Here is a 26,867-nt window from a genome sequence, read left to right on the forward strand (position 1 = left end):
CAAAGGAACGACTTATTCATAAAAAAACTGTTATCCTGTTAAATTTACGTCAGTTTTCTTTTAAAAGCAAACACAAAATGCACGAATATCATGTGATGTAACATTCGTTAAGGTTACTGACACTGTGCTCAAACCGTCCACAAAACAATTAATGTATAAAATTGTCCTTATTCAAGTTCATTCTACATCATTAAAGAAATTTAAACTGCATTCTCATCGGTTTCATTAGAGCCATATATTCTAACACTTGTATTCACATTTTATTATTACAATAAATACAAAACACACACACAAACGTTACAGTTTAATTCAACTGCGTTTCAAATGCCCAGACACTCGCGTCCTAGAACTGAATGAAGCAATCAAGTGATGTGTTGTTTTGTGATTTATTTTGCATTCAGTTAATTATTTTTTTATTGAAACGCTGTGTTGCATTGTTAACTTGCGACTATTATTCTTATCCTGCACATTGATTTGAAATATGCATTCATATGTAAATGAGCTAAGACAAAACACACTTGTTTTTGTACTTCTTGAATACTTGTCAATTAGTTGCCTACACGTATATGTTAAGATCGTAAGATATACATACATCATGACGCAGTACACATTTTATTAATGGCAAAGATGAACTGAGAGATCACGGTTGCATAGTGGATATGGTGTCCGCAAAGTAACCAATAGGTCCTAGGTTTGATCCCCTTTCTGGGATATTCCCAAGATCTCAAGTTACTCAATGCAAGTAAGCTAAAGGCAGGTGGTGCAATCAAGCGTAAATAAATAAGTAAAACTAATGATTTTCACATATTAATTGGTTTCAAACGGCTTAATTGCTATATTGCAGTCCAATGAATATCATTTTATGTAAATGCGTTTATTTTTTTGCGGTGTGACCGATAAAGTACTGGTTTTAAAGGCTATGTGTATTTTTTAAGAAGTTTAATAGTTACAAATAAAAATTTCAGCCTGTAAAGTTATTTGAATAGGACTAAACTTAATTGTTCGTGATTAATGTGGTTAATTAAAATTTACTGATTCGCTTTCATAATATAATCTCTCAAGATGTGTACCACGGTTAGCCGAAATTTACAGTATCACATTTTTAACAAAACTAATCGTATGCTTCTAGAAATACTAATATGTAATAATAAAAGAATAGACTGCCAGTTTCTATTGTTGCGAACAAAAATATCTATTGAAAGTGTAAAATAAAGCCTCCCCTTCCTTAAATATTCTTTATTAGTCAATTATGTTATTTTATTTCCAACAAAAGTAATGGACTAGTATCAACAATTTCTGACACAGGTGTAAATAACCAACCTAAATTGGTCAACATAGCAATAACAAATAATTTTTCACAAAAGTTTTAACTTGAAAAAAATCATGTCATTTTATGTGTATTCTTTATTTTTTTTAAAGTCACAGTCTAATTCTCCCATGTAGGTACTATAAATATGGACAAACAGTGAATCATCTAATTTAAAACATATGCAGTACTAACAGATATTTGCCATTTATAAGCATAACTAGGTTGTGATTTTGGAAAATACCGTTCCGCACTGTTCACCCAAACCTTTCCCTTTTATAAAGATCTGTAAATGTCGCTGTGAAATGAACTATTATATAGTGTACATAGATTGATGTACCATTCATTAAATGATGCTCCTTTAAAAGGGATACAAGTATTTCAGGATAGTAAATTAAAGGAGTATCTACTAAATCGCTTACTATTTTATCTGCATTGTTTGTTATGCTGAGACCAATATGTCACATGTATTAATCAATTTAGGGTAAGTTTTTTTTAATGTCTTCTAATACTTTATGTTTTCTTTTATGGTGTTATTCAGTAAGAATAAATGTATGGTAATTTCTTATTTGGACTTAAAATTATCAAGAAAGAAGTTCATTTAAGCAATTACACCAAACAATTAACATATACGACATGGTTATTACTCCAGGGTTGGTTCAGTGAAGGATACAAGATCATCTAGAGGCAATTTATAATTTGTTTGCAGCTGACTTTGAAGTTCAAGGCACTGCAATTATTGAATTACCAACAGACGGGTTTATTGTTTACCGTACATCACAACAGGAGAAAGCTGTGACCAAAGGGTTTAAAAACGCGAGTGTGTCTGTGCTATGTAGATTGGCAAGACGTTCATGACCGTCAATTTACTCAGTTATTTAAGATTGTCAGTCTAATTAAACAATAACATGCCGAATCATAAAGCAGGCAGTTATTGTTTGGAAAATAGGCATAAGTATTGGTGTTTTACAACAGTTTCCATTAACACACAAAATATATGCACATTCCACAATATTAGTTGTTTTAAAGGGGCCTTTTCACAGATTTTGGCATTTTTAACTTATTCATTAAATGCTTTATATTGATAAATGTAAACATTGGATCGTAAAAGCTCCAGTAAAAAATCAAGAATACAATTAAAAAAAGGAAAAGAACATTGCCCGGAGCAGGTTTCGAACCAGTAACCCCTGGAGTCCTGCCAGAGTCCTGAAGTAAAAACGCTTTAGCCTACTGAGCTATTCCGCCGAGTACACATACTGCACGTATTTTATACCTTATATAAGCAATCTTCGTAGTTATACAAAATTTAACGACAAAAACAGAACTCTCCAAATTATTCAATCGTTTCGCGTTGCAACGCTTTAAAATTTTTAGGTTTTATAATCGTCAAAAGATGCATATAATGGCTATATTAAAGCATGGTCAATGTTCAGTATTACTGTTTCCTCACAAATATCATAACTAACACGAAAATTTGCGAATCTGAAACAACTTTTTTCAATTTTGTCAATTTACCAAAGCGTGAAAAGATCCCTTTAAATTTTAATATGGAAGTTTCAACAGCAAAATAGGATTTACGTTTTGCAGCTTCTAGAGTTTCACTTCTTCATATTGGACAACGTTCAATTGACATTGGCCTGCATTGTTTTATTAATGATTTTGGAACGAGCATTCCGTAGACTCTTACAGCATAATACGATTTTTTTATTGTTATGCAGCAAACAAGCCCAGGGACTCGTAGATCTTCTAAAAGCATTCAACACTGACAATCTCTTTAAAAATGTAGTTCTTCTTTGGATTGCGATTTGAAAATCAGAAACACGCCACGCAGTCAGGTGCGTGTTTGTGCGGTCGGAAAAATGCCCGGATATTGGCAGACGATATAGATGACGTTTACTATAGGTGTTATGTTTCGCGCCCTTTCTTTAAAGTTTTTTCGCGCAGTGGTAGCGCGTTCGCTTACGGTCTTACAGGGCACGGGTTCTAATCCAGGCGACATCAGCTGTTCTTTCTTACTATAAAATTAGTCAAGACTATTAATACGATTAAATTTGTAAATATCATGTTTATGACATTTGAAAAACAAGAGCACCGCCTTGCGGGTGCAGACCGCTCATCTATTTTTTTTTAAAGGTGAAGGGACTCTAAATTTAAATCACAAAGGAGGGCGAGGTGGAGTGAAGAGGGGTGTATAGTGTGGGGGTGTGGACATTTATTACATTATCTTCCAAAAATGCGGAAAAAATGAAAAAAAAAATCGGGGGGGGGGGGGCTGATTCTTGGGTGCGATTGTTGGACGGTATTTCAAACATAAAATAATACAAATAAATATTTGTGTTTTTTAACCGTTTCCAAAAAAATTATCTTATTTTGTTTTTTTTTGGGGGGGGGGGGGTTGGGGTGTGTGTGTGGGGGGGGTATAGTGTGAGGGTGTGGTGCTCATTTGTGAGATGATCTTAAAAAAAATGTTTAGGGGGGGGGGGGCGATTCGGGGGAGGGGGGGAGGGCACGGGGGATGGTTTGGGTGGAGTCTATTGTGTTGTGTCAGGTAAGAGTAATTTTGTCAAAGTATCAATCAAATCTAATCATAAATAAAGAAGTTATGGCAATTTTAGCAAAATTTAATAATTTTACCTTGAGAGTCAAGGTCATTCAAAGGTCAAGGTAAAATTCAACTTGCCAGGTACAGTAACCTCATGATAGCATGAGAGTATTTGAAGTTTGAAAGCAATAGCCTTGATACTTAAGAAGTAAAGTGGATCGAAACACAAAATTTAACCATATATTCAAAGTTACTAAGTCAAAAAGGGCCATAATTCCGTAAATATGACAACCAGAGTTATGCAACTTGTCCTTTTACTGTCCCCTTATGATAGTTTGCGAGTGTTCCAAGTATGAAAGCAATATCTATGATACTGTAGGAATAAAGTGGACCTAAACACAAAACTTAACCAAATTTTCAATTTTCTAAGTATAAAAAGGGCACATAATTCTGTCAAAATGCCAGTCAGAGTTACATAACTTTGCCTGCACAGTCCCCTTATGATAGTTAGTAAGTGTTGCAAGTATGAAAGCAATAGCTTTGATACTTAAGGAATAAAATGGACCTAAACACAAAACTTAACCAAAATTTTCAATTTTCTAAGTATAAAAAGGGCACATAATTCTGTCAAAATGCACGCCAGAGTTATCTAACTTTGCCTGCCCAGTCCCCTCATGATAGAAAGTAAGTGTACCAAGTTTGAATGCAATAGCATTGATACTTTCTGAGAAAAGTGGACCTCAACGCAAAACTTAACCGGACGCCAACGCCGACGCCAAGGTGAAGACAATAGCTCATAATTTTTTTCAAAAAATAGATGAGCTAAAAATGCCAAAATCTGGGAACAATTACCATAAAAACGTGGATGGGAACGAGATTTTGATTCAATTCTCGTAGTTCCATAACTTGTTTCATATATGCCATCATTCCAATAAATATCCTCCTGTTACCGCGTATCGAACGGTTAAGGAAGCGAGTTATACACATTCTGAATAAATGCAAACAATGCAACAATAAACGATTTACCTTCAAAGATTTATTAAATTCCCGTTAAATCCATGTCAAAAATGTGTAGTTACAGCGTGTTTTATCACGCAAAGCCGATAGTTCCAATACCCAACCGCACGGTCGTCTGCTACACTTTGCATTTTATGTGGACATTTAATGAAGAGGACCAATAACATGTATGAGATATGGATACATTTGGATCATTATATATTTGTTTTCATCACATTGGTTGTGTTTGTATTTCTTTTCAAGGGGAGTAATGTTAGTGAAGCAAAATACTCGGAGCGCATGCCTGTGAGGTCGACACGAGAGCCTCGTTCTTAGTGTAATTAAATGATCGATACCTGGAGACGGTCGGTATGAGGCAACCGTACGATATGTTTCTTAAATTATAGCAAAATGTTTCCATACTTAGTAATGTGTTTTTAACAATGTGAATCTCGTCGTATTTGATGTTGTGATACCATACTTTGTTAATGTAATTTTAAATGGGGTATGTTACTTTAACGTGTTTTAACGGATAAATAATTGTCTTGTTTCTTGCAGAAGTCTGGCGAGTTTTTTAGGGCTGTAATATCGTTAAACTGTGTACCTTGCGATTCGGAGCGGCAAGAGATTGGGTCAAATTAAAGTATTTTGCTATGAATCTGCAAATGATGTTGCATTTTATTTGAAATTGAATGCTTTGAATATGGAGGAAAAACTTCAGAACCTGTTCTCAAAAAACAGCGTGCATGTAATATTTTGCGTAAGAAACGTGGTCGGTTAATATAACAACAACAAAACATCAACATCAACGAAGTGTTCCTTTCTGCTTGAATGAAAATGAAACGATCGTAACAGTTTAATGAGAAGTAACAAACAAAACAAGAAAAACAAAGGCATAACTTTGACCTTAGCTCCGAATGAAAAAGTCGTTCAGTCTCGTAAATAATAATAATGCAATGATAACGTTAATACCACCTAGTACAACTATCTCAAAGGAGTCTGTAATAGTTATGAAAAATATTTACTTCGTCTTTTCAGTAAAAAACAACGGACGTATCTGTAGGGAACTATTTTTCTCCAAATTAAAACAAGGGCATAAATAAACATCCAGCCAATGTGAAATAACATTTACATCTGGCAATAACTTGCTCGCAAAATACCAAGCGCCCTTGATACGTGTTTCTGATTTTCCGATTGTTATATGATATTTTGCAATATTTCATCACTTCTTGTTTCATTTATTTGTACTTATTCTTAAAAAACACACACTCTTTTTATAGCCTTTTAGATTTTATTCAGTCAACCGTTCCTTTAACATTTATTTCAGCAGAAAATTCTTTGTATCTTGCCAATAGACTTTCAACACCGACGGCGCTTTGATTTTTGTGGGAAAATGATTCTGGTAGACATATCCACGACGGTCATATTATAAGTCGTATTATTGACCTTATTGCCCTGAGACTAGAGCAGTATATACGTTTTATTAACATATAGGCTGAATTGTATACTTGGTCATGTTGGGTTAAAACTAAGCTACTACGGCAATTTAAAGTAAAGGTTGGTGTCACCACAGCAAGGTGAAGCAAAGGTAAGTGCCACTACGGCAAATTGAAGTAAAGGTTAGTGCCGCTTCAGCAAGCTGAAGTGAAGATTAATGCCGATATATCAAGGTTAAGTAAAGGTAAGTGCGACTACGGCAAATTCAAGTGAAGGTTAGTGCCACTATGACAAGTTGAAGTAAAGGTTAGTGCCGATATATCAAGTTGAAGTAAAGGTTTGTACTACTATGGATATGTGAAGTTAAGGTTGGTACCACTATGACAATTTGAAGTAAAGGTTAGTACCCCTTGGGCAAGTTGAAGTAAAGGTTACTGCCACTATGGCAAGTTGAAGTGAATGTAAGTGCCACTATGACAATATCAAGTAACGGTAGGTGCCGCTATAGCAAGTTAGAGTGAATGTTAGTACCACTCGGGCAAGTTGAAGTGAAGGTTAGTGCCTCTAGGACAAGTTGAAGTGAATGTAAGTGCTACTATGACAAGTTAGTGCCGCTATTGCAAGTTAAAGTGAATGTTATTGCCGCTATTGCAAGTTGAAGTGAATGTTGGTCTGCTATGACAAGTTGCAGTACAGGTTATTGCCGCTATTGCAAGTTCAAGTGAAGGTTAGTGCCACCATGGCAAGTTAAAGTGAAGGTTAGTTCCCTTAGGCAAGTTGAAGTGATGGTTTGTGCCACTGTAGCAAGTTGAAGTAAAGGTTAGAATACATGGCTAAGAGACTTCCTCACCAATCGCAACATGCAAGTTGTCCCAGACGGAGAGAAATCCACAACCGCCCATGTTGACTCAGGAGTACCTCAAGGAACCGTCCTCGGCCCACTTTTGTTTTTGTGCCACATATATGACCTTCCTGACACAGTTAAGTCACAAGTACGACTGTTCGCAGACGATTGCTTCTTGTACAGGCCCATACGATCCATACAAGACCACATAGCCCTTCAAGACAACCTGAAAGCGTTGGAAATCTGGGCATCTTCATGAGGAATGCGTTTCAATGCCAAAAAAATGTTACATTCTGAGCATTAACAGCCGATCATCTCACTTCTATGAATTAGATAAACACATCCTTCAACAGGTCGAAGAAAATCCATACCTAGGCGTCACCATATCCCCCAACTTAAACTGGGACACCCACATCAATAAAATAGTCAAGAAAGCTAACTGTACCCTAGGATTCATATGTAGAAACCTCAAACACTGCCCGATCACCTGTAGAAAAACAGCTTACTTAGCGTTAGTCAGATCAACACTTGAGTACAGCTCTGTGGTATGGGATCCACATCTAGCCAAGCATATTGACAAGATCGAGCGCATCCATAGACAAGCAGCTAGATTCATCACAGGGGATTGCCGCTCGCGGGACGAAGGCTGTGTATCGTCAATGTTGAAAACACTGGAACTTCAAAGCCTACAGGACAGACGAAAGACCAATCGACTTACCTTCCTGTACAAAGTTGTCGGGGGAAAGGTGCCAGCCTTACCTTGTCATGACATATTAACACCAGCAAGAAATAAACGAAACGTTAAACCTAAACCATTTAATGACTATCAAGCTACAAACATTCTAGAAAACCAAGTGACAAATAATACAAAGTGCTTTAAAACCTTTGTGTGTAAAACTGGGCAATTTAAAAACTCCTTCTTTCCCAGAACTGTATTAGTCTGGAACAAACTTAGTGACATTGTTGTGTGCGCGGCTTCCGTCAGCTGTTTCAGGACTGCGCTGCTTAATCCACAGTTGGACTAGTCTCTCTCCCGTTGCGACCTACGCCTTACAAGGCCCTGCAACTTATCCATTCAGATTCAGATTCAGATTGTTTGGTCGGAATTTCCAGATCTAAAAATAGTCTTCATTTACCGTTACATACCACTTACAGTTAAGCGTTGGTTCTAAAACTGGTTCCCGCTCAAGAAACCCATCAAACATCTGTCTTACTGCATGTGGTAACAAACTATCCAGATAACGTTTATTATGATTGTCTGATTGACATAAAATATGTGTAAATACACATAGATTTATTTTACAATATGTTTAGAGTAATCTTCACTTAAACCTTTTCAAACTCACGTTTGCTTGTGTTTTGAAATGCATAAATTAATAATGTTTATATGATCATAAACTTTGTGTCGCGATTTTTTAAATGTTCAATACTTTAATGAAAACGTGTTTGTTCCAAATTGCCAAAGTGGAACTAACAATTACGTCACCTTAACATCGCGACACTATTCTTTACTTCAACTTGCCCTAGTGGCAATAACATTCGCTTCAACTTGCCGTAGTGGCACCAACATTGACCATGTCAATTTGGCTTCCCTTGTCGTAGTTAGTTAGAAGGTCGCAGGATTAGCCAGATCTAAAGCCGTGGTTGAGTGAAGTAAGTATTTTGTTCTGTTCTAGGTGGTTAAGTATATGTTTGCAGATTATGTGTTCGAGAAGTGTACATGATATTGATGTTAAAGATACAGGTCTATAATTCTCTGCCAGGTGGACATCTCCTTTCTTGAAGACAGGGGCGATGTTTGCATTCCGCCAGTCACTTGATAGCGTTCCTTGGTCCAGTGATTTCTGGAAGATATATTGCACGGCTGGGGCTAGTTCAGCTGCACAGTTCTTGAGAACAATGGTTGGAATACTGTCTGGGCCTCTAGCTTTGGAAATGTTCAAATCAGCAAGTAATTTCTTTACGCCTTCCTCTGTTATGTGTAGTGCGGGTATTGATCTTGTTTTCTTGTTAAGGTTGGGTAACACCCCATCTTTGTTAAGGTTGGGTAACACCCCATCTTTGTTAAGGTTGGGTAACAGCCCATCTTTGTTAAGGTTGGGTAACACCCCATCTTTATCTTCTTTAGTGAAAACTGAGCTGAATTGGTCTAATAGTATATGTGCCTTTGTTTTGCTTTCATTCATAAGTTACAAAAACTTGTAAGTTAACATTTTATGTTTTAATAACATTATTAACAAACGCTTTTTTTATAGTTGTTTGAATATAAATTGTATGATTTACACGTACAACCGCTTATCGGGACTCTTTGTTAACTTTAAATAAAGTTAGAAGCGCAATTTTTGTACGGTTATTTTCTCAATTGTTTTCAGACGTATCGATACATGTAGATTGCTTGCATATGATTTGAGGTTAGTTGCAATAATTCAACTCTCAGCTTTACAACCCACAGGGTTGCTGAGAGTTGCAATGCGCTGTCTCTTGTCCATGGGTGCAAAATTTAATCAACAATGCAAGGGTTAAGAAACACTGAAACTGCAAGAACTTATCGAAGTTTACCTGTCTAAACCACAAACTCACCCAAATGGCACCATTAAAGCAAGAAATAATTGCTTTTTATTGACTTCGTCGCAGTACACCAATATTTTGCACGTCGGGTTATGTGATGGAGTCCGTTTATATGGACTAGATTTGAGGTCTGCTTTCTTACAGAGACTGGAAAAAAGGCTTATATTACAGTTCCACTGAATTTGATTTTTTAGCTATGCATTTTTTTTTCTAAAACATACCTTTGTCTTATGTATATCATAGTTTTACCACATTTCCCATATTGAATAAAAAGGCCGAGATTAACCGGAATATTTCAGGCAAATATTGGAACTATGTATGATGTTATATGCCAAGAAAAAAAGTATACAAATAAATGTTACAGGCACATACTTTGCGAAAGTGGTCGCAAAGCTACCGGTAATCGGTTCACGGTATATCTCAATTACTTCTGTGACTTAAAAATAATTGATCACAATTGTTTCACTTTCATCATTGAATGCGAATTAATGTGGTTCGTTGACCATACATTTACGTCTCAGGAATTATTGGACTTCTCGATAATTTGAATCAATAATATCCTTTGGTTAGAGCCATGGATCAAGATATATATAAGTTATTACGAAGTTGAGTGCATAAATAAAAATCGAGTGCATGAACGCAAATAAATGCACATTAAAAATCAAAATCCAGACAAAAAATCTAATGCCAGAATCTCGGATAAAAAAATGTACCTTAGGTAAAATGAATTAGCTTAAAGAGATTGTTTTTCGTTCACTTAACTATATAGTATACCGGTATACATTTTATCGATTGTTTGACTGGCTGACTCTGTTCGTTCGTTCAGTGGGCGTTGGTTGGTCCGTGAATTTATACGTATGTTAGGTTATCTTAGACCGTATTCACCAATTCATCCTTAGACTTAAGAATACATAATCGACTTAGACCTTAGTTAACGTACTTAAGCGTTTAAGTATAAAAAGGCTAACAATTTGATGAATGTGTCATTAACAAGCTGTTCTAAACGAAGAATAATGTTTTTGACTTGTTAACTGCCATGGAAGACTTAAGTTTCATGTACTGTAAGGACAGTTTTAAGAATAGTGAATAGTGTTTATTTTGGACTTAAGACTAAGGATTATTTGTTAATACAGGCCCAGGACCACAATTTGCTTTGAATTGATCAACAGCTCAACTTTTGAAAAAAATACCTTTAACATTATATTTAATAAACCAGGTGTATCGAACGATTTTAAAAAATGTTGCTTAAGCTGAATTAAGTGAATACAGTTTACAAAACATATATATCACGATTATTGCGGTTAAATTATTTATACTTTTTAATAGCCCTGTATAATGAAGATACTCCATTTGAAGTACAGTGTATTGTAAATAAAAAGCATGATTTTTTTTGGTAATATTTCAATCTTGAAATGCTAGCTACTGAATACATCAATTGCAAACGCATTCAGGTGGATAGGCATTTCGGAACTGTTTGCTTTGTCTGTCTTCTGCCACTAATGTACACAAACATTTGAATTAACTTTGCGTATTACAGTTTGTGTGCATTATGTAAGCGTGCACGCACCTTCTATTCGTCTGGTCACGGAGTGTGAATGTAGAACGTGTGTTGATAAAAGTTGTTTTGCTTAAAAGATCGTTTGTTGTTACAATTTTTTTCTGGCAAACATATACATATTTCAAGATGCTTCACTTTATCTAAATTCTTTTGTATGCTATAATACTTGGTGCGTAAAACTTGACGAAATTGTATATCACTTAATGGACACGTTTGAGCGCTTATGTATCCCTGATAATTAACTGTCGATATAAAGATTACAAAAATCCTTAAGTTTTGCCACTAAGGACCAACAACACTACTTTAAACTTTAAATTTATAAACATTGCCTTCAGATACTAACGAACCACTTTTGTTCAGATTTCAGTGTTAATTTTTTACAAATATACCCAATTTATAATGGTACACTTTGGATTTGTGTCAGATCCATGACAAACAATAACACAACATTGAACAGTTTTGCAACTTCATTGGCAAATTTTTCCAGTGAATCCTATGTTTATGTTTGTAACAAAATCCAGTGTTCACATTTTGCCTTAATGTTCGACTGTATGTCTATAACGGCCAATTATACGCACTTATACTAATACATGTACTTCCAAACTGTCTATGTTTATGTCCGTGCTAATCGGTTAGTTAAACCTTAAGATAAAGAAGAAGATGTTAGGAACGCATGATTCGTAATAATCTATTGTTTTTCTAAACATGCTTTACGCATGCGCACTCACAATATGTCAGATAAAATTTATGTGCATGAGTATGCCAAGACAGCGATCAACCGATGGCGTCAAAAGAAGCTTGTTTTCGGACAAGTGATCTGCAGAAGCTGACTTGATCGCTTCACCGATCCAGGCGGTAAAGAAAGCGAAAGATATTCGCGATTCTTCTTCCCCTTCCAGCATATATGATCACCACTCGGAGAAGCTTATATACAAAACCGTCGAAACGCTCGAATCACGGGAAATGGCTGAAAATGGGTCACAAATTTCACCAATCTGAACGCTTCGGACATTGGGCTACACAACAGACGATCGCCGTTATGGCGGAATTGTCCGAGGGTTCCCGATTGAGATTTCACCGCAAGTCATGCCCGATGTCGTCAACGGAGTCTACAATGCTATATTTGATGACGTCACGATTGTTGACCGACGCTACCCATACCAGTTTGAAGGCGGCTACATCCGCTGGGCTGTTAATCTCTTCACAAAAGATGACGTCATTGCTCTTTTTGGAAACCTATTAAGGAAGACAAACGTCACGTTCTTCGCTTTCACTGTCTCGTCAAAAAAGGGTCCGAAAATATAAGCGTCTTTTCTGTCGGCTAGCAAGTTTTTTTTATAGAACAAAAGAACCATCTTCATCAATTGCTAATGTGTTTTGTTGCGTCAAATACTCGATTTTTCATGCGTTTTATTCGCATTGCAAACTATCTACACATATATAAATATGAGTATGCGATGCTAAAGAAACCATTTTTTTAGTCTGAAATGAGAACTGTACCAAAGTTCCGCGTGTTTTAAGTTTTCATGTTTGATAAAATTCATCAAGTAGTTAAAAAATACAATTAAAAAACACATCGCAAGGAACATGTGGATACGCTGTAACTAATTAAAGTTATGATACTCATGATAACTACTTCTGGTATAATGTGAACAAAAAAAAGTTGCTATACCATATGCAGCAAAGCTCTAAACCCATGCAAGTACGTTTTCTATAGGCTAACAATTACATATATTATATAGTCGATTGTCTCCTCATGTGGCTACACTATGATAAATGATAAATGTACCGTTTCGTGTAATGGTGGTTAGGGCATTCGCAAATGGAACTATATGTCGAAAGTTCGAGCTCCGCACCGGACTTGTTCTGTGAACTTATGCCGTCGCTTGGCTACTCATCATTTACTTTTTAATTACCGATTGTGTTGTTGTCAAGCTTCTGGCAAACATGATAGAGATTGTGAATACAGATGCTCATCAAGTAAAGCTGTGTCATAATTCACAACTGACTTGAGTAAATAGGATATTCATAGTGAAGGCATATGTTTTCCATTGAAGTTGAGTCATAAAAGTAGTACAAAACTGTTTGGTCCTCATTCGCGAGGAGTGTCACTATAATACAGCTTAACTTTACTTGTCTAGGTATCGTATTTTTCGAGAGGGCAGGACCGCGAGCTCCACAATTACCGTTTCCCTTCTTTTTTCCCCGATATGTACCTGCTCCAGGGCGGATACAAGGTTTCATCCATATGTTCAAGGTATATGCAAGTTTCATCGTTATCAAGCATAAAGTTTCATGCAGAGCAACCGTTCCGCTTTTCTATGTGTCCAACGTTATATGTGGAAGGCGGATACAAGTCTTTCTTCCGCATGTGCAGAGTATCTGTAAGTTTTAAGATTACAAGCCGCGCTGTGCGAAAACGGGGATCAATGCAGACTAGATTTCATTAAGAAGAGACTTTCTTTACAAGAAAAATTCCCTAAAAGCGGAAACTGTTGTCCCTGCCTGTGCGGATTTCACACGCTAATCTGAGACGACACCATACGCCCATGCATTGATATCGGTTTTCCCAGAGCGCGGGTCAATTAATGATGACCTGTAGACCGGAAGACGAACCCGTCACCCTTTTCACTGTTCAATCATTATTTGAGGGGGGGGGGGGGGTGAAGTAAGTCAACCACTTGCTAATATTTACAATTAAAATATAAATTGGTAAATTTACTTATTGAATGACACGTATAGACGGTTTTGTCCCATGGAAAGCATCCCACTGTAGCTACCAGACAGACAACTTTAAAACAGCTGGGGCTCAGTCTGTTTTGCCCAGAAAACCATCATTGTTGTTTGAATATTTGTTTAATGACCTTAATGATGTTTGTAAAATAAAAATACACACAATGTTTCTGTACATATTTTTTTTTCTTCCATACAAGTAACTATTAAAATGTGTTTCTGATTGTGAGCCGCTACATTTTAAACAGATAAACACGACATAAAGTTTAATATCTTTTTGCTATTTGCGGTCATATACATAACCAACATCTTTCACGGTTATAAAAATGTCAGCTAATTTAATAGTTCATTTTGTTGTAGTTGTTGTCCAAAGAACATCATAATTAAAACATCAAAAGTTAAAATTATTCAAATATATAAATCTTACCCAGAGCCTTTTTTGATTTTCGCATGTTTTATACTTGATATTAAACGTTATCGATTAAGTTTATATTTTTGCATACATATACATTGTTGATGTCGGCCCAAATGCCATTGAAGGCAAAATATGAATAATTTTCGCGAGAAGAAAAATACAATTACGGTATTATGGTACGCACTCCGAGCAACAAGTTAACGTGACATTCACTATTTTATATGTTAAGTGTTAGTGAAGATTGCTGATGTAAAAACATTTTTCATAAATCTGTGTTTCTTTCCTCGCATTTTAGTTCAATTCGCCAATTTTTATAAAACATTACAAAGATATTATGCAACCACATCCATTTAGACATTTAGACATACTGTTGAAGGTTCGATACGTTTTTTTAGAACGGGAACCAGTTTTAGTACCGACACTAAACTGTAAGTGGAAGTTAACCTCGACAATGTGTCTATTTTTAGCATTGGAAAATCCTACCAAAACAAAAACCAGAGATTTGTAAGTAAACATTTTGTTAAAATTACAATACTAAGAAACATAAAGTATCGTTGTATTAATATGTTTTACTGATAAAAGGGGGGGGGGATAAAAAACTTCGCTTTGGTTTTTCTTCATTCAATGTGGTACAGTATGGTCAAACTATATCATATTAAAGCTAAAGACGGATAGAATAACATACACATTTTTGACATTCAATATTTGTGCTTTATTCATATTTTGGTTTAAAACCAATACATGTTTACACTAATTTACAAAATATCAATCTAAAGTTAGGAAGGATATGCACTACCTTAAGTTGAATAAATACAAAGCTATATACATATACAAGGTCAAGTTAACAACATTTCACAGAAAATTATTGTCATAAAACAACAAATGAGTTTTTATTCAACTGCCTTTTTTGGATAAATTTCCTAAACAAAGTTCTAAAAATAACTAAAACGTAACTACTTTTTAAAAATCCAGGTATGGTGGATTATAAGTGTCACAATTCTATTTCAAAGGCTTAACAATTTTGTTATTTACCTCTCAACCAAATTGCAAATTTTAAACCATCTCAAATTGAAATAGATTGCAGACGACATATAAAATTGTAAAGGAATATAAAGAAATTGGCAAACCGATTAATTTTCTATTTCGATTCCTTCTACCCATTTTGAAAACGTGGCCCTCGCTGTGCTCCGTAGAAAAACGTGCAAAACAAATCGGTCGAAACCACGTGCAGTAGTGAGAAAACAGGGTATGTGTATACACATACCTGAGAAAACACATACTTATTTTGACAGTTTGGTGGCAACTAGTAAAACAACTATTAACATTAATCAGCAAGAGATCGCACTAAATAACAGAAATGACCACGTAGAGATATCATCGCTTACCCTATTTCAAATATTTCTGCTGAAAATTGTCCCCCACACGTCTTTTTTAGTTTATGTGTATTTCACTTTCGTTATTAAAAACTACGTTTAAAAGAATTATTTCTACTTTTAGATTGTTAAAGCGATGTATTATTATATATTATCAATAGAATAGTATACCGTGATGAATTGAACGGAGTTACTTATCGATCTTTCTGTCAGTCTGTAAGCGTACTATTTTATGCGCAATAATATAATACATGTTATTCGACAACAATTGTAAACATTGGTGAAATGCTTCTTACATAGTTATTCTCTTGAGTGTTTATGAGGTCTGATCGTGCAGTTTGCAAACATTAATGGAAAGATTACAATCCAATGCATTTGTCATCGTCAACCGTTTGGAATGTCAATTAGGCGATGAGTGAGTTTTTAGCATGTTTCTTTCTATTTTATTAATTTAAAAATGGCTGCCCCCATGGTGATGACATGTGTTCGAGTTTTGATATTTCTAGATATGTAAACTTGTTTTTACTATTTAAGCGTAATTTGCCCTCGTCAATGTCGATATTATTCACTAGTTATATAATTTTCCGCCGAAATACGTGGAAAAAAACATGATTCAGATTTTTGAAAATAATGTATATTTTAGTGTTAAAATCGCTTTGTATTTTGATTGATTTTGTGGATGGTATGATACGTTGATGTACAAAATTGGTAGCAATTTGAAGGAAAAACATCCTTTAAAGCAAATATGTATACATTTTCAATGTGGCACTCTTCCTTTAGTCAAATTTGAGTTCAATGCTAGGGGTCCCACATTTTTCAAAATGAAGACTGTACATGAACCTTAAATATATCTAATCAACAAACTATAAATACATGTTTATTAAGAGTATAAAATCCTTAAATTAGTGTAGTGTCGGACAATGGCAGGGCATAGGCCTGTGACGCAACTGAGTTTGATATAAGAAGCTTGTTCAAAATGAAAACAAGGGAATGAAGTCTGGGCCGTACCGTATTCAGCGTGCAGGATCAACGGGGTTTTCAGCGGTTTACACACGGGCTTGACAGAATGTAAACACAACGATAAGAACTTTTTTGTGTTTGCAAATATCTCAAGTTTTTGAAGTACTTTGCAAAAATATGTAGTGCATAAAAGAGTTTTCCTTGCAGTTTGTGCCGATATCTTAAGATTAAAAAATAAATAATTGAATACGTCTGAAATTGGTGACAAAATGTTGAGACAATAACCGTGTACATGAATGCTGTACTTTATTTTTGCCGAAGAACACAGACTTTTAAATAAAGTAATTCTGACGTTTTTTTTATGTCATCATAGACAGCATAACAAAAATGTCTTTTGTGCACTAGTTGAAACTCTTAAGAAAAACTGTTTTAAAGAGTTATTTGAAGAAAAACTAAACTACCTTACCGGTGTGCTTACATTCATTAACGTTGGAATATGAACCCAACACAGTCACGTGATCCTGCACCCTGGTATTGAACATTTTTAAGTGCAGTGTAGACATTTATCGATCATGATATGGGCAAATGCATTTTTTTGAATGCATGATTTTTTTCTGAAGTTAACCTGTTTGTGTACAATATTGTTTTATCACGTTTCATTTTGTAAATGATTAACATCTTTTACCAAGCGTATTGACAGCTCTAAGTGAATTAAATGACCAATAGCTGTTATATTTTGTGAAAAAAAGCTTCTTGTGGTCATATCTGTAACGGTCATATGTGAAGTCATATCATTAACCTTTCTTTCTTTAAACTAATAAAGAATGCTAGTTTTAATAAAATAAAGGCTTTATTTTAAATTGGTCATGTGTGGTTAAAACAAAGCCTCTACCGCAAGTTAAATTAAAGGTTAGTGAACTATTGCGACACGCCTTTATACCTTAAACCCGGGAAGGCGACCTCTTGTTGAAATGGTATCATTGTTGTATGACTTTCATAAATAAGCACACCTACTTGAAACTGGTGAAACGTAATACAAAATAAGCAGAACTCGGAACACATGGACATGTGTGCATAACATCGATGCAAAAAGCTTTGATAAATGAATTTTCAATATGACTACGTATATAATTTTGCTTTTTGTTTCTTTAAATTACTAGTGGTCCATGAAGGTGTGTTGTTCTTGGATTTTCACCCATGACTATCCAATGCACAACCAGCTTTGAGTCCTGGAGGGTGTATCCAAGGGTACACTACTTCCGGAAACGATTCTTGGATTTGTATCCTCGATTCAAACGAGTGATTGGTAAGAATTTATGGATTTTACGTATACAGTTTATACAAATGTCATCATAATATTTATGTTCATTCATTGTAAAAATTCATACACAATCACACATATTGGAGTGTTTAAAATCCAACACATTAAACGTAACATGCATTTTTGTTCACTAAAACGTTTTGCGATGCATGCAACATTATACAAGTCTTTTATTTTATATAAATTTGTACATGGTTTTAAAAATGAAACAATTAAACATGTGTCACAGCAGCTGAGAAATGCATACGTGTTTATTATCAGGTTCTCTTCCATTCAACATCAACTTTGATTTCATGTCGGAAATTGATGATGCTTTCAACTGGTTTACAAATGATTTGGAAATGGTCTGCGTCGGAAATGCTGTCCTTCCGGACAAAATCGCCTTTGTCGACATCAATGCAGACCCACAGCCCTCTCACAATGCAGTGGGGTCACGGGTGTTTTTACACGCACACACTCTTGATGCTTATTTTATACAGGTACGGACGAATTACTTTTGGCTCAGCTGACTTGTATCACTTTTGACATAGATTCCTAATGATAATTATGCAGTGGGAAATTGGATTAAACATCAAATTGCGCGAATTTACTAACTTGGGATACTTTTTTTCGTTAATAATTTCCTGTATTGGCAATGGATCATAAATGCATTTTCATATGTGTATGCATTCACGGCATAACTTGAAACTGTTGAAAGGCACGGAGACAGAAGCATTTGTTATACTTTTTCAGACATTGGACCATACTTTGAATTATCTCGACTCCAACTTCAATGTCAAAAAGCCACTGTTTTGCATTGTGGACCTGACAAATAAACCACCGACGTCGGAACAAGACTTTGTCAAAAATTACATCAAGTCGAAAAAAGAGAGCGATGTCATATTTGGGTTGGAACAACTCGAAATGGCTACAACCGTATCCGATTATATAGAAGAGCAATTAGCGGACGTATTTTGCCTGATAAGGCAGTGTTTGTTGTCAGTTGGTATTAAACAGAATCTTTCAAACGGAAAATATCTTAATGTTGATGAGTATGTTCGCTCAGGGCAGTTTCACCGCGATATGTTTGCCTATGTTCGCGAGTTTGCTACTATTGATAAAGGGAATGCAGGTGAAACGGAAATGGAATTGGAAGCCATTGCTGAGAAAATGGATACCGGAGAGGCTCACGATGTAGGGAAGAAACACACAGTACAGAAGTCCATTGCAGACACGAGTTTTTACGGGACATGTTTAAGCAGGATGTTAAGATGTAATGTTTTTCTTAAGTATTGTGAGCAAAAGTTCTCAATTCCAGCGAAAATCGCTAATCTTATTCTGGAAAAATTAGAATACGAAATCCGATTCACCGAACTAATTTTTAAAGATAACGGAAATATATTACTGGTTGCGCAATCTAAACACAATAAATCAGACTGTCCATGTTTGTCCTTGGGTTCATGGATAAGCAGTGTTATTCAAGACTTGGATCGTGCATGTGAAACCACTAAGAAAACAGTTGCTATTATGAAAAAGATGTCATTTGAAGTCAACGCCTACCTTGAACAGACCTCGTTTGGCACTGATATGAACTGGATATGGAAACCACCCGTTGTACCATCGCAATTGAGGAAAGAACTGTTGAGGTAAACTATGAACCTTTTCAATTTTAATTTGAAATATAATTTTCTTTATAATAATCTTCACAAAGACAATTACAGCATTATATGGTATTACCCACTCAGTTTAATTACATATCTTATTAGAACATATGCATTTTTACAATTTAAAATCAATGTTAAATTTGTTATTTAAATAGATCAGTATTGGTTGTTATTTCTTTCCGATTCCAGATGAACTAATGTATGCGCTTTTTTTCAGTGTTGATGGAGTGTTTTGTATTGGAACAGTTTACAATGAATTCACAATTTATTTAAAACCAGAAAACAAAGTAGGAAATGGGGATACAATAGAGTTTATGGAAGTTGAGGATGATAAAAAGGGGCAAAAATCTGACAACGTAGGCGATGAAACTGTGGAACAAAAAATAAAACAAATTATGAAGCAGCATGGATGTCATTTTCCGTATGCTCTTGAAGTTGTAAGAATTGAATTGACTGCTCAGATGGCAGTTGAAAATGGAAAGACAATTTGTTCGCCTTGGCCTGATTTGCAGATTGGTGATTGCACAGATGGCTCTGCCTGTGGTTCTATGGACGGTGGTATAAAAATGCTAGATGCTCCTCAGAAATACCGATTCGGAACTCTTGGTTGTTTTGTTAAAGATGATTTTGGGAATTTATTCGGGTTGACATGTGCGCATGTAGTAGGCAGTGCTTATCCTAACCATGCAGTTTTTATAAACGAGGGAGAACAAATTCGACGTTTTGCAACAAGTTCTCCCGAAATGACATTTTCCTTCGCTGAACACCAGTCTTTCCCTCTTGTTGACATCGCAGCAGTAAACGTGGAAAAGGATGCACATACGAATTGTAATCGAAAAATAAAAGACGAAGAAGGCGTGCACATGGCGTGGAGGGTATGCGAAGGCAAGCAAACCGTTGTTCCTGGCCAACGTGTTTTTAAATACGGAGCTAAAACCGGATGTACTCGCGGATGTATTGCAAGCGCCGATTTAGAGCTTCCTATGCCCGACTTACCAGGGGCTTTACAACCGCCAGATAGCTACCTGATCATGATCGAGTCTCCCTCTGATGTAAGGAATGGGCCTTTTTCGGACAGAGGTGACAGCGGATCTATAGTTTGTTTTGAGAAGCCTGTTGACAATACAAGCGTGATAAAGAAGGAACACCGATCAGATTTATTCGCCATGTCGATGATCCAAGCTGGCGAAATGACGGTGGATGGACATTCCTCAGCCCAGAGTGTTTCTTTCATGCTTGCGACTGGACTTAAGCTACTATCGTTAAAATCAAATGTTCGTTTGACATGCCCAATGTCTGAGTAAGCAGAAATTCGGAGCGTGTTTTTGTGATAAAAGCGTTCAACAATCACAACTTGCTGTGAATTGAAATTTATGAGCTCCTGTGATGGTATTAATATTGTTATAGGCAATATTAGTTTATAAACCGATTGACCGTTGAATCATTATTGTGCTAAAAATAGCACGTATCCGGTATATCAATAGATGATTAGTGTTTTACTTTGCGTGATATATTCTGTACATACACAAATGAAAATTGTAATTGAACATTAGTTCTTTGATTAATCATAGCCAAACGTGACTGATTGAATATGATAATATACTCTTATATAATGACGTTGTGTACAATACGGTGATGTATAGTACTTGAACAAGTATTTGGCGAGCCCATTATGAGTATGTGCGAAGCCAATGCGAGTATAACAGTGGTGTACGGGTAAAGTATGTCAAATTATTTCACAGTATTGTACACAACCGTGTAACATAAATTTATTATATACTTAACTCTTTTTTTTAATTATTCGCGGTATTGAGCAAGTTATTTTGAGCATATCCCTGAATGGGCCGGAAGAAATGCTTTGTGATCAAAACGAATATATATATATCCGGTTGTTATTAAAAATCTATGTTCTGCCCTCGATCTCGGACGAAGCGGAACGTAGAGCAGATTGTGTGAACATTATGGTTTCCCCAAAAATGAAGTGGCGCGGGTCTTGTCGTTGGATGTTTAAAACGAGTCAGGGATATGCTCAAAATAACTTGCTCAATGCCGCGAATAATTAAAAAAAAAGAGTTAAGTATATAATAAATTTATGTTACACGGTTGTGTACAATACTGTGAAATAATTTGACATACTTTACCCGTACACCACTGTAATACAACTGGTTTTGAGCTCAAATACAGTGTCCTCCAAGTCAATTGTGTTTACAAACAATCAGTTTATTTACATCGCTGTGTACTCGGGAAAGTGAAAGTGACTCAGGTCACCAAAAATATATCGTTGATTTTCAACGTTTTCCGGTATCACTCACAAAGCAGGTCTCTTCTAAATGGTTAAAACTTTTGTATAGATCTAATAAGCTACTTTCTGCTGGTAAAAAGTTTTTTAAATTTTCTTTCGGCTATTTTTAGCATACGTCACCGCTTTGAGGCTACATTTGCAAAGTTGTTAACATTTCTTCCAATTAAATGGGTATATCTTCCATAATTCTTGTCAACGTTTCGTCTAAGCTGTGTAATTAGCATTTTTTATGCACAAGTAACTAAAATCCGGTAAAAATTAGACCAGTTTATATGCATAATAATTGGAGATGTCCATTTTATAGGGCCTTTAATAAATATCGACCATTCTATAACAATGAAGGACTGGAACTGAGTACTAAAAACAAGGATGGTTCCCATGCGAATACTAAGAGTTACGGGGAAACCAGATCAAAGCTCGGCTAAAAATTCAGTCGATCGTAACAATATTCATGTATTAAGTGTAATTTTTATCATAGAACGAGTTGCATTTAAAACATTTGAAGGAAAACCGTAAAAAAGCCGTTATCTGTTCATATTCGCTCTGTAAAGTCAAATCCGCGGATATTAGTCATATACGCACTTTAGTCGTACCCCTATACGTGTTAAATCTAAATGGTGTACAACTCGGTCGGGAGTAGATGCTATAAGTGTATATACATAAGGTGGCAGGGGATATATCAGTGAAAGGGGGGTCCATGAAAGTTACATATCTTTAGGGTAGGTGTTATCTATGGTCTTTAAAAATCAATTAGGTATTTATAAGATGTATTTCTTGTGTTAGGTTGTAGAAAGAATGTCTCAAAATTTTGGAAAAAAACATTACAACTAGCTACAGCTCCCTAGCAAGGAAATTTTGAATCTTCAAAAAGGAGGTTTTCACTTTTGTCGGAAGTCAATATTTCACGCTGCAGAAACAGAACAAAACTTTGAAGGTAAATTGTGAAAAATCTAAACGTATGGGAGACACTTTTCTAGGCAAATAAACAAAGCACAGGGATGAAATTAATGAGTAATGAAGCCAAAACTAGGATTGCATTCTGTTTGAATGTTCTGTGCATGCCATGAAATGGGTCAAATTTCTCAATTTTTCATTAAAAATGAGGTGGGTGGGGGGAAAGATCAAGGGTCATAGTTTCACAAGTGAAGAAGCCAGCCTTGTCTTTGGTTGTATTTTCAATGTATATTGCCTATGCTATGACACTTACAAAAAAAGGCTTTCTTGTGTCACTTTCTGTTTTGATGCAATGGATTTGACTGTTTGCGGCCTTTCGGAACTCGAAATTTGGTCAAAAATATATCCCCTGCCCCCTAAGCTGTGCGAAGTCTTCTTCCGGAAATGTAAGGTAAACGTTGACTATGAGATATTTATATTCTTGAGACATGGAAACGTTATCATAATCCAGTGTAGACAACCTGCAATCCATGTACACAATTGGTAAATAGGCTCATATTTCACTTGACATCGAAGCGTCGCTCTGGATCAACAGACGATTTATTACATGCATCTATCGTACGGAGGTTCCGTTGATAGTCGATGTATCACGATTGCATCACGACGATCACATTACATTCACCTCTGTGTTGGGCTCAGAACGGACTATTGTTATGAAAGCGTCTCATTCATGTTATGATCATACCAAGCGTTCATCATTGAGGTTAAAGTATACTAAACAATCTCTTGCACGACGGTTACATTGCATTCACTGCATTAAAGAAAACCATCTCATACCATGATATCTTATATCAGTCTTAATTCATTATTATAAAATTGATATGTTTTTTTGATGTTAAGAAACCAACATACATACACACGTCGAAGCAATTCCTAACGTCACTCAATAAACATTATGTTCAATTGTTTACATTTGTAAAGTGCGTGGAATGATTCCATCTGCGTTAATGGGCAATAAAATAGTTTTAACGAGTTGCATTAAAACTCGCAAGTTTTTGCACGATTTATCGTACAATTAAACAACTCTGCGTGGAGATTGCGATTGCATATCTATATTTAATATTTGGGAATTCCATCTCGAAATAAAAAGTAGCTGATCATATTTTATTAGTTTACGTCAGTTATATTTATAAAAAAGCAGATACTACTTAAACAAGAAAAGGTGAGTTTGATTTTGATCTTTAAAGTGAATTTCACATATCGATATCTTCGCGTATTTATTTAAAAAAGGGACCTGCAGTGAACCTTAAAATTGCAATTAGGTCATCTTTAGTAAATTTTGTTTGCTTGACATAAATTTATATTGTTAACACATATCACACTTGTTACCATAATTATGCTATTTTGAACACGATGTATGCAAAAATTACACATCTGCATCAGAACGAAATATAAGTGCACGTGCTTTATATTCCTCAAAATACATATTAATAAATGTTACATAATTGATGTTGTTTAAAGGGTAATAATCGTAAAAGGTGTTTATATTATAAATATGCAAACTTCACATATATACATATTTAATTAATGACTGAATTTGTTGTGTTTTTTTTCGTTAAACTTCATTTAAGCTTAAAATTAATCAGTTGTAAATACTATTAAAATTTTCTCACATACTTCACAATAATGTATGCATTCACAATGTATATTTTTTATTTTAATATATTCTTTACTCCAAAAATGTATTTCAGAATTATGCATATCCATTGAAACATTTGAAAATGCTGACGCCTCTCTGATACATTTTAACACGAGCCTACAATGGCAGAAGTTAAAACTTGGACTGTGTATCCAACATGGTGTGTTTACCCCAGGGTTCAGCTCTTCCGGAATCGATTTTTGAGCCTGCAACCACGATTTGAAAGAATAGCTGGTAAGTAAGGATCACTGTTTCATGTATATTTTTGTTTTCTAAAACATATTCTTCCCATATGAGACAGAGTGCTTATTTGCAAAAATGCATCTGTTTTAGCCTACCTGGGCACATAGTGCTAATGGGGAGCTTTCAAGATACCGTCATGTCCGTCTTCCGTCAGTCCATACATTTGCCCCTGCGTGCGTGAGCTTACTTGATATTATAACGACTGCTCCTCCTTTACCGCCTGGCGGATTTCACGAAACTTCACAGGAATGGAATGACCATTGGATGACTCTTTCAAAGTTGTTCGACTCATTCCAGTCCTTTGCATATGTTGGCCACCATAGCTAAAACTAGGTTAAAAAACGAGAACTTCAAAAACGTCAAACCACAAGGGTCAGGGGATTGTATTGGCGTTTAACATCGTCTTGTAGTCCGCTGATGATTTTGGTCAAATAATCCCCTGGTTATTCAAACTGGCCATGCCCAAGGTATCCAAGATTTATATAGACAATAGAAAGTAAATAACTTCTAAAAATCTTCTTCTATAAAACTGCTATTGTCGGTGTTTAATATTTGGTATGTGACATCGTATGGTGGTCCTCTATAAAATTTGCTTCAATAATTCGCCATGGGGTTACATTTTACTCCGCCCTGAGGATTACTTAAAGAGGTTTCGCTTTCCGCGTAAGACAAACGTTTTTAATCAACGTTTTTTTCTACTATCATTATTTTAGCCCATCCAAATATTACAGTGTTTTTAATAAATACATTAAATGACATAAAACAACTAACAAAAATGTGAACAAGTCCATTTATCCGCCATATGAAAAGTTCCCCTGTTTTAAATATAAAGAAATCGTATTAAAATTTCGACTATTCCTTGAGCTTTTTCTTCCTGATCTGTGGAGGTACCCTATAAACATTTGTTTGTTACGATACGAGTTTATTATGAACTAGCTATCATTTCAGATACTTGGACATACGTTTTGACAAATGAATTATTCTATATGAAAACTATGTTATTCTAAATATCAACGATTGGGTGAGCAATATGAACTGAGCAATAAGAACTATCTCGGGCCTTAGTGCTTTCGTTTACAAAACATGTACTACGTTTTATTGATAATTCAGTTTATGATAGTTATAAATACGTTTTATATGTTTCATAAGTTTATGCAACTTCTAAAATTCTCCTTGTGCAGTAAAACTTAACTATTTGTCGGTTTTCGATTTAGGATACATCATAGAAAATGTTTATGCTCAATGTTTGTCTTTCCAGTCTGCCATGAATTTTGGAAACACTATTTTTAAATGACTAGAGATTGGTGTTTTCTGGTTATGTGAGGGATATATAACATACGTGTGCCTTCGTTTTCTGTTTTTCACTTGCAACAACTCATTTACTATCATAATTGCATAGATAATGCACATATGTATGACAAAATATATACAAAGTATATCCATTAAAATGGTGAAATGACTTTTTGTATTATGATATTATGTGAGCTTTAATGTATGATGAATGCTTACTGTGACCTAAACCATCAAGCAATTAGTAAGTGAATTAAATCTGTGCATGTATCAATTAGCATATAAACAATGCCATTTATTCAGGATCGGTGCAATGGAAGATACGAGACCATCTTCAAGCAATATACAATCTGTTTGAAGCTGACATTGAAGATCAAATAATTGCAAACTCCGTACTCCCAACAAAACGTTTTATTGTCGACCAAACCTCGCTACCGGAGTCAACAGATAAATGTCGTGACAAGAAAGGTTCCAAGACGCGCGTTTGCCTGTGTTATATAGGGGGATATGTTCGTGAACCACACTTCACTGAGGTATTAAATAACGTCAGTTAAACTGAAATAACGTTCGAATGTTAATTTGTAATGCAGTAAGTATTAATGAATGCATAAACATTGTCCGTTTTTGTTTTTGGAAGATATATTACCAATTTGAAGAAGTCGTATCAATTACAAGAGTTCAAATAAATTTCTGTTTAATTTTTTTGTTTTATCGTTTGACTAATGGTTATGAATCGAGAATTC

General features: G+C 35.3%; 2 protein-coding genes across 4 annotated transcripts in view; one reads left to right on the forward strand and one right to left on the reverse strand.

Moving 5' to 3' along the window:
• Positions 1 to 26,867, reverse strand: part of LOC127873977 (actin, cytoplasmic-like) — a 387,026-nt gene that overhangs the window by 51,715 nt on the left and 308,444 nt on the right. The gene's annotated exons all lie outside the window — the stretch shown is intronic.
• On the forward strand, positions 14,834 to 21,243 carry LOC127873971 (uncharacterized). Of its 2 annotated transcripts, none has more exons than XM_052418070.1 (5): positions 14,834 to 14,903; positions 17,893 to 18,038; positions 18,315 to 18,532; positions 18,786 to 19,678; positions 19,914 to 21,243. In XM_052418070.1, exons 2-5 carry the CDS (start codon positions 17,930 to 17,932, stop codon positions 20,998 to 21,000), a joined length of 2,307 nt encoding a protein of 768 aa, XP_052274030.1. In that variant the 5' UTR covers positions 14,834 to 14,903; positions 17,893 to 17,929; the 3' UTR covers positions 21,001 to 21,243. The 2 variants fall into 2 exon arrangements, with proteins under 2 accessions (XP_052274030.1, XP_052274031.1); XM_052418071.1 differs by lacking the exon at positions 14,834 to 14,903 and adding an exon at positions 14,921 to 15,028.

The sequence above is a fragment of the Dreissena polymorpha genome, chromosome 3 (assembly GCF_020536995.1).
Source record: "Dreissena polymorpha isolate Duluth1 chromosome 3, UMN_Dpol_1.0, whole genome shotgun sequence".
NCBI lineage: Eukaryota > Metazoa > Mollusca > Bivalvia > Myida > Dreissenidae > Dreissena > Dreissena polymorpha.

Bases quoted from the DNA above. Each gene is read 5' to 3' on its own strand.
- LOC127873971 (XM_052418070.1), top strand. From the start codon at position 17,930: ATGACTATCCAATGCACAACCAGCTTTGAGTCCTGGAGGGTGTATCCA. The intron at 18,533-18,785 runs GTACGGACGAAT...ATACTTTTTCAG, and splicing joins TTGATGCTTATTTTATACAG to ACATTGGACCATACTTTGAA. The intron at 19,679-19,913 runs GTAAACTATGAA...GCTTTTTTTCAG, and splicing joins TTGAGGAAAGAACTGTTGAG to TGTTGATGGAGTGTTTTGTA.